The sequence below is a fragment of the Centruroides sculpturatus genome, unplaced genomic scaffold, assembly GCF_000671375.1.
Source record: "Centruroides sculpturatus isolate CEXI.00-Female unplaced genomic scaffold, Cexi_2.0 scaffold148, whole genome shotgun sequence".
Taxonomy (NCBI): Eukaryota; Metazoa; Arthropoda; class Arachnida; order Scorpiones; family Buthidae; genus Centruroides; species Centruroides sculpturatus.
The window spans coordinates 832,560-842,397 of record NW_019384359.1 but is presented as its reverse complement, the minus strand read 5'-3'; the positions used below and the strand labels follow the sequence as shown (position 1 = coordinate 842,397).

The 9,838-nt window shown below is 29.0% G+C and overlaps 1 protein-coding gene across 1 annotated transcript; it reads right to left on the bottom strand.

Annotated features, from left to right (window-relative positions):
- Positions 1–6,388: 6,388 nt before the first annotated feature.
- Positions 6,389–8,076, bottom strand: LOC111640324. Its single transcript, XM_023386339.1, has one exon. The coding sequence runs from the start codon at positions 8,069–8,071 to the stop codon at positions 6,389–6,391; it is 1,683 nt and encodes a 560-aa protein (XP_023242107.1). The 5' UTR covers positions 8,072–8,076.
- Positions 8,077–9,838: the final 1,762 nt, after the last annotated feature.

The window sequence follows — 9,838 nt, the reverse complement described above, 5'->3', positions numbered from 1 at the left end:
ATTATTTAAAAGTAGTTAAAAATTAATTACACTTAACGTAACATTAGAAGGCACTTTAATGTCACTGTAGCTAACATAAATTTAAATAATAACTTACCATTTATTCGGTGTTAATTCTTTTTATCCAAAATATCTTCTTCCACGTTAAATTCAATGGTCCTGAGTTAATTGTATTTAAGAAGTGAATTATTATTTCTATTAAATCGAAATTCTATTAAATCGATAACAAATTTACAAATAAATTTTGTTTCTTTAGAACAAGTTCAAAATGGTTGTCTTGTTAATGCGAAAAACAAATTAAATTGGAATAAGTTATAAATTATTTACGAAGACAATTTCCTTTTTAAAGTTTCCTGCTAAATTACTTATGAAACTTGCTGTACAAGTTTCATGAATCATTTAGAGAGTAAGCAAGACTCTTTAAAATGAATTGTGCAATTAGAATTTATTGAATTACAAAAGTATATTTATGAAAAATTCAAGTTATTTCTGTAAATTTTTAGTTTTCTGCAATTCGTATTGAAAAATTTTTAAACTACAAATTTATATTCAAATTATATATTATATAAAAAGCATTTAGAAGAATAAAGTGGTGAAATTTGACATTAAATAATAAATTAAATTCAAGTATAAAATTTGAATATTTATATTCTGTGTAATGTAAGTAGCAGCAACAAAAGTAGTAACATATTTTTCCTCGTTCTTGTCAAGTGAAGTACAAACGAAGAAATGCATAACGAATGATAATAATGTAGCTAACCTAGCTGCATAATAATAATAATAATAATAATAATAATGCATCTATCTGATTGTAAAGAAGTAATTTTCATTGTCGTTCTTCTGTTTTCATTACTTATAATTCTATACGTTTGCTAATATACGCCGTTGGAATATTAAGTACTATTGTCCTGTATATAATTATTATTGTTCTGTTTCCGTAAAATAAATATATTTCCATTAACATTTATCAGTTGCTGGAAATATGCTTAATGTCAACGACAATAATTCATTTAATTCAAAAAGAAATTTGGGGGTGCTCTCGAATGAAATACCCTATCTGGCTGCAAATTCAAAAGTACAAAAACAAATACAGTAAAGACTGTGTATGGCTACCAGCCACGATTTTTTTAAAAAGTGGTCTTTTAGACAAGTGGTTGTCCAATACAGGTGGTGCCGTAATACCGTATTTCTGTACGTATTTTGCGCACGTTTTAGCCATTTCTACTAAACAGAACTCGAAGTGAGCAAATAAAGCAAATTTTTTCAACAATGGGGCTGTTATTTTATTCTTATCGGATCACTCGATTTACAGGAGTCGTCAAAATTTTATAAGACAGATTTAATAAAAGTACTTTAAAAATTAATACAATAGACGCATTTTTCCTATTATAATGCACACTTTGTTTTATCCGACTTAATTAATTCAACTCGGTTGTTTTCGATATACAAGTAGGTTGCGTGTATTACATCATCAATGTACAAGTACTGTACGTCATATCTCTATATTACTTTTGTTTTGGTATTCGTAAGTTTAATCTTATTTTAACTTTAAAAATACTGTATTTTTTAATATTAATTATTTTCTTAAGTACAATAAAAAGTTACTATTAATTAATAATAAAACGTTTTTATTCTTTTTTCTTATTATACGATTTTATTACATTTTGCGATTGTCATTACGAAATCGAAGAAGGAATGCTGTAAAACTGATTTTGGCATTAATGCGTTCATTATTTTTTGAATATTTTGTGTTCGAAAATTATTGGGAATTATTTTTCTAAAAATATCTTGGAAATAAGGTAGGTTGCACATGTACTGTATATGAGCTTCAAAATAAATAAATAAATAAATAAATAAAAATAAATTACATTAAACAATGAAATCAGCCGATTAATTGTATCGTGTACAATATTTTACACCAGAATAAATATACTGTAGTTCTACAGTAAAATAAATTTAGTTTTCCCACAGATAAACTTCGCCTTAATTGCTGTTGTGATAACTTTAACACGATCTTCTAACGACAGCACATTGCATTTCTTTCGTTTTTCGGACATTTTCCAACAAACTGAAATAAATTTCCTATCTTGCTAGATTAATTTACACCTACATCTAATTTCAAGGCTGCTTCTAATGACACATGCATCTAATTTCAAGGCTGGGAGAAGTGCCCGAGGTGTGTTCCCACGAGAGTTTAGACTGATTCATTATATTAGGAGAGAGAAACGTTGTAGAACAATAGTTTAGACCAGATATATTCGCGGAAGTGGTCGCTTATTACAGTTGTTGTGTGTTGTTTCAAACAAAAAATCGATGTCCGCAGTCGCGTTACACACTTAGTCGTTTAATAAGGAAACTTATACGAAAACTCTATGAACAAAGTATTCGATGCCAGAAATTTTTTCCCACTTTGACTGGTGCTCGTCGAAAGCAGGTGGTTGCCTAAGCAGTTTTCACTGTATATAAAACCCAAGCTACTTGAACTTCATAAGCGATAGCCTAAGCTTTTAAACTCCATAACCTGGGGGACAGTTAATTATGTAATTAATTAATTTTATTGTTTATGTAAAATAAATTGCAATATATCCTTTCAACAGTGGAGTAGACAGACGTGGCACTACCAGTTATTTTTGGAGAAGAAGCGTGGGAAAATTTTAAGAAAATTTTTCACACGTTTTTCTCGTTTCCTTTCTGAAAAAATTTCGTAAAGAGTTACATCTAGTATAGAAAAAATTCTTCTTTATTGTCACATAATTCTTTTATATGTGAATTTTTTTCGCGGCAATTTTCGTCTAAAATTTTTTTTTGAAATTTATTATAAATTCTCATGATTATCTATTAATTACGATTTTTTCAAAAGTTTTCGATCTATTTTCAATTTTATTTAATCTTTTAAAGTTTCATGCATTTAAGTCATGACAATTTTTTCTAAACTGCAAATCAAATTCAAGAAAATGTAATGTAGACTACGTAAGAGTTGTTATGTTTACAACTACGACGCCCGGCAGCCTTACCCACTTACTGTAAAGTGGGTGAAGGCCGTCTCGTGTTCTACTTTCTGTACAAGTGACTTAAACATCTATATATATAACCCATTCATTTCGTGTCCGTCCTGTAACCGTTTCATAACGGACACTAGAGGCGCCGCTATCGTGTGTCATATTTCAAACATTCAAATTAACAATTTAAATTCTTATTTAAATTAACAATATGAATTATTATTATTAATTTGGCCAATAAATTATTATTTGGTCAATATAACAATATAAATAATTCATTATATTTGTAATAGGAATTTATTATTGTCACGGAATGCATGTAATGTTAACTAGGGGACGAGTAACGAAAAACCAGATAGGTTTGAATCACTACGTAAGACGATAAAGTTTGAAATAGTTAATTAATTAATTAAGGTAATATAAGGTAAAATGGAGGTTTACAAGCGAAGGTAAATAAACAAATTAAACTATTTTAAAGTATTTATAGAATGTTTAATAGATACAAATATAGATCCGTATGACGCGATTGGGACGGTAAGATTTACCCTCCGAATAAAGGGAATGGCGACCCCCCTCTGTGCGAACAATAAATGTCTAATGAACCATCCCCGTACGCGCAACCCTTCCCGAGATATAGCCCTCCGAAAATTATTCTACGGGTCACGTGACCGCCTGTTTGCCAGAATTTACCCTGCGAATGAGCGGGTCGGCGACCCCCCGGAGTGTGGGCGAGCGCGCGTTAATTTTTTTCGCGCAGTAGGCTCCCTTTTGACCACGATGTCACGTGACCGGAAATGACGTAGGCGAATTTTCACGGGCTTATATCTCGCGAAGGGTCGCGAGTAGGGGTATGGTTCCTTTGACTTTATTGTTCGCACAGAGGGGCTACATTTTGGAGGGTTGCCACCCCTTCATTCGGAGGGTAAATCTTACCATTGGGACTTTAACGGAACTGTAGAGCATACAGTTCCGTTAAATTAATAGGAACAAAAAAGTCAAAGGAACCGTGCCTCATGGAAATTTGTAAATAACGCCCACTAGGGGGCGTCCCGGGCTACTAGTTGTAAATAAAAAAAAAATTTAGAATAACTTTTATTTAATTTTAAATTTTGTTGTTCAAAATTACACCCCAATATTATAGCAGTTGAAAATATTAGCATTTGAAAAATATACTTAATTTACGTATAACGAATATAAAATTTTAAAAAAGAACAAAGCAATCAAAAAAAATGTAAAAAAAATTTATATATTCATCTTTAGATTTATTAGATATGTTAAAATAATTCACCAGTATTTAATTTTTAAACAATATTCATCATTGGCATGCATCAGAAAATAAACTATAACTTTCGTAAAAGACATTTCCCTGAGAGGGTCCAATGCCTTCTGAAAAAGGCGATAGTCTACGTTACCAATCCAATGCGTGACCTACTTTTTCTAACAACTAAACGATGTAAGTTACAGTACAACGACACACATGAACACTAACCATAACGATCCGATGCAAACTAAATCTTAAAGTTCTTTTAAAATCCTCCATTCGGTCTACGTAATAGCACTAAATCGGTACACATGTCTAAAATAAATTACTTTTCAACTTTTCTTTCTGTAGCATATTCTGAAACAAGTTCTAAACTCACAGCAAAATTTCCACCTTATATCCATTAAAAACAGCACAATATGTATCCATCCACGAAATAAAAATTTATGACAGTGAACTTGGAAAAAAAACGAGAAACACCAAGCAAACACAAAAACCGAACTCTACGAAATCTGCCGCGAACTGATGCATATGGGATAAACTGAAAATACTCCTCACGTGACCAAAAGCTAATTTTTTCTCAATAAACGCTAAAAGTTTTGAAAAATTTTTCTATAAAACCTGATTAATTTAATTAATACACAATAACTAAATGTGTTTAATAAAGATTCATACTTTATCATAATAATCATGCAAATTACATATAAAAAAGATCACCGTGCAAAATCTCCCGCGAACCATGGGATTACTGTAACATCACGTAGCATTGAAACTTTCCTGCTAAACACTAAAAATTTAATATAATTATTTTATTAATCTGATCAGATTTAAATAATATAAAATGTATAGATCTGTTTAATAAAGATTAGTAATGTACTGTCAGAAATATGCAAATTAGATATGAAACATATCACTGCTGAAAATCACCTGCCAAGAGGATAAATATAGAACTATCACGTGATCTAAAGCTAACACCAACAAATATGAAAAAACATGTTTAAAATTTAATGTTTTTGTAGAAATTTACTATATTGTAAAAATTTCATCAAAGACAAGAAAATAATTTTCAGCTTACCTAAATTGTACAATAAATGGTCATTTCTTCTAAAAAAGTCACTATACAATAATAAATAATAATTATTTAATAATGCTTTTATCCATTTTAACTTGATATTCTAAAAATTAAGCTAATTAATTTGGCTTTTGTTATTCAGATTTTCCTAGTATTTTACTGTAAAATTCAATTTATTGAACAGAAACAAAGCTAAGCTATATCGGCCTATCGTTTATATCGAAAATATTTTTTAGTTATATTTGTAACTACAGATAAAAATTTATGTAAAATTCAGGCTTGATATAATGTTATATTATTTAAATAGTAATGGCGCATAAAATATTTACAAGATTAATTTAATTGAACTTTTCGAATTATGTTTGAGGAAACTGATGAAGCAAACGTATGAACAGTTGTATAATGAACTGTATTTACTTAAATTAGTTCACTTTGTTTGTTTCGATCTAGTTTTTTCGTATTGTTACGATATACGAACTTTTGACTTTGTAAATTGTATTATACTAAAAAATAAAGTTTTATGTTTTTCTCTTACTTAATGATGTATTTTTAATGTTTTCGAACTAAACATTAGTTTATAAATTGAAATTCAAACTTTAGAAAGTACTACGAATATTAGAGAAGACCGTTTTACTATAAATTACTACGTTTCACTCTAATGTTGATTTCAAAAAAAGTAAGTCAGACAAGGATCATTACCCTGGTCTTAAGAAAGTTAAATAGAACTTTTTTATATTTTTTATGTTTGAAGGTTTTAACAACAGATTTTTAAAATTCCTTTTGCCATTTTTTATTTTCATTATCGAAAATACACGAATATATTTTCGATTTTAATGAACAAAATCCTATTATAGGTTTAGACGTTGTCTTGTCTTGTCTTTAAAATATCCTAGCTTATTTTTATTTGTTACATCAAATAATTCGTGTGTGTTAGGGTAGTTGCTGAAATCAAAAATATCTGAAAATGATTTAATGTAGTCATCTAAATTACTCGTATAAATTTGAAGCGTTAGCGAATTGGTATCTCTATATAACAAATTCACATCTTCACCATATTTACCTTTTAAATATTTTATAAAATGTTTGATACATATGCAATTTACTTAATTCTAATACACAAAATCCTATATAAATCGGTTTATCCAAACATAAGTTAATTTTTTTCATTTTAAAAATCGTGAGATTATCATTAATAATTTGGAAATTTTCGAGAGCTGAGTGAGATAAATACTTTCGACATTGATTTTCAGTCATGGCTGTTTTTAAATTTAAACGCTTTCTCACATTCTGACAGGTTTTACCGAAAAAACTGTTGTTCATTAACTTGAAAAAACTTTTATCGAAATCATTCGTTGATTCCTGCCGTTTTTTATTATTAAACAATACATAATCTCTAAGCCATGGTTCTTGATTAAATGCAAGCACTCGATGAATTTTAGTTAATATTAAACCCTCTTCTAAATAAAATTTTAAATTTCTATAATGAATTACATAATTTTGTTTATCAAACAAAGTTGGAATTAATTTCTTATTATTATTATTATATTTTAAATTTAATTTAGTTAATACCGATTTTTGATAATTTGATAATAAATCGAATGGAATATATGTATGATTAGGAGCTAATGGTAAGTCATTATGGCGGTCATGAACATTTGGTGGATAATTTAAATCAACCTCTAAAATATAGCCTATATTATTCCTATCGGGAATATTACAAATGTCTAAAGCATTTATCTCATCCTCAGATAACCATCTGAAATTATTTACAGGTAAATAAGAACTCATCACAAATCCGTAGAGATTATTAGCATCTATCGAAATAATATAGTTATGTCGTTGATTTTTATCATAGGTTTCTGGAATTAGAGGATTGTTGGCCCTCGCGAATCTTTTCGAAGTTAGGCTAATTCCGCCGCGAATTGCTTGTTCAATAAAAAGGTACATATTAATATCTTTAAATAATTCGAGTTGAATTTTTGTCATTTTTAATCCACAATTCCATGTTAAGTCTGGAGCTGTTATGAAATATACTGGATCTAAATTATAATATTTTAAACTTAATTTTCTAAAATTTTGGAATATATCAGCTAGTAATAAAGTGTCAACATATTGATATAATTTTAAATAATCTTTAAAATTTTTACAATGAAATTTTTTCCAAACTAATTTTGCATGATCATAATCATCATCGCTAATATTTTCTCCAGATAATTCGTTATAAAAATATTTTTTCGGGGGTAAACATTTCTCGTATAAAATATCCTCGTTTTTAAAATAAGAATAGGGGAAAATTCCTTTTCTTTTTAATAAATTTTTATTTTCGTTATTATAGAAAAATTTATTAAAAATAGGAAAATTATAATTTGCATTTTTTAAATTTTCTGTTAAAGTAGTTAGCGAGGAATTTAAAAATTGATAACTGTCTATAAATTTGAAATGATCTAAAGTAAACGTTGTAAATTTTTCCGAATTTACGGGGATAATCTGAATTCTCGAAAATAGTTTAGGGGGAATATTTTTGAAAATCAGATGGGAGTCATAACCTGTAAAATTATGTAGTATAATAGGAATAAATTTTTTGAATCTATAATTTAAATTACAGCGGTTATGAGCTATTCCGCGATAATCACCTGTTAAGTGATCGTGATCTCTTACTCTGATATCATCATAATTAAACCCTCCCTCACATATATGACACTGATGTTCGTAATTATCGGGAATAGTATCTACATTCATTTCTACATAACTATTTATTTTATTTAATAAAATATTTAATTGATTCTGGATAACAAATAAAAAATGCTTAACAGCATCTTTAGGACAATGAAAATTAGAATATAATAAAGCATCATTATTTTCTATAATAACGATAGAATAACATATAGTTTCATGAATCTGTACAGTTTTGGTGAAACTAGAATTTAGATCTACAGCGTTTACACGAACTTCTAGAATCGTTTGAAAATCTGAATAAATTACTGTCGGGTAATATAATTGCTACTCGTAATTAGTAAATTTAGCAACTGCTTTTTCTCTACTCGGAGTAGAAACTTTCTGATATTTATAATTAGAACATATTTTCGCATGCTCGTTTAAAGTATGGCTTCTTTGAAAGCCTATAAGACATTGTTTATGGCTTTTAGCCTAACTCGATAAAACGATCGAATTTAACCGATTAAAATTTCCAATAATTAAAATTTAAAATAACATTTTATTGAGTGTTTGTTCTGCCCTCACAATAGCATTCTGAAATGAACTTTGAAGTCTGTCAGTATCAGCTATCTTCTTTGGTATATGGCAATGTCGCATTCAACCGTTAACGCGTGCGAATACTAAAATACTATATAAATAAAAATTACAACTATCGGTATCTAATCCGTGTAATGGAAGTGCTATATGTTAGTTTTATATGTAAAATCCAGATTCATAATAATGTGCTATACAGTGTTGATCTGGAAGTAAGTCGATTCATCGATACAAGTGAACTCATTTCGTAACATGTTAGTGTTTTTTTTGCCCATGAATTTCCTGGAAATTTTACACTACTACTGGTTATTCTAGTTGAGTCTCAGAGAACCAGAAATTTTTTGCATAGAATTTTTTCTTGTTGTAAAACATTTTAAAAACATTTTGCATAGGTTATTAGTTAAGAAAACACTAAGTTTTCTAGGTTATTTATGAAATTTTAAATGTAAAATAATTGCAAAAGTATGTGTATCTGGATCTGCTTGACTTAGCGCAAGGAAAAAATTGTTAATCCATTAGTATGTTGAAAATAAGTAGCATTTTTCGATGATTCGAAACATTTCAACCACATGCTACTAATTGTCAATTACATGTGACATTAGCCGAGGGTACAATCCAAATATGGGTACAACTTACAGGACTCGAAATCGCAACATTCGATCTCTAAAACTTCTTTTAGGAGGGCTGTAAATATTTAAAACGATCTGGACTGTGAAGTCTAGATCTACATCAAGATTCCTTGACACCAGTTAATCAGTTTTATAACCCGCGGATTAACACGCGTATGATGCATGCAAATGATGTTTGATTCAGAAGATGCAGAAACATTTCTTAACAAATGAACAAATAATTAATAAAACTAAATAGATAAATTCATAGAAAAATCTAATACTCTAATACTAAAACAAAACCTATGCTTATTCTACGAGAGTGTTTTCGAGAGAAAGTTTACATCAATCTATTTCTAATATTACCTTCACCTGTCTGTCGTTAACATCTTTCCTCTTGTATGCTTTCTTTTTTCAAAGCTTCTCTTCCTTACTTAATTCTGTATTTCATATTCTTATAAGAGTTCGTTTGAGTTAGTTTCTTATCACAAGCTGGTTTTTTCGTATGGCTTTTCCCTTTTATTGGACTGCCCTATATCGTATGTCTAAACTTCTTACGTATTTCCTTGGTATGGCAATTCCTCTTCCTTGACAGATTGCCGCGAAAGTATTGTATGTTACATAAGGCAAGACCTTCCTCTAATGGACT

What these genes read in the sequence shown, in the direction of transcription:
- LOC111640324 (XM_023386339.1), bottom strand. Translation starts at nt 8,071, where the DNA reads ATGAATGTAGATACTATTCCCGATAATTACGAACATCAGTGTCATATA.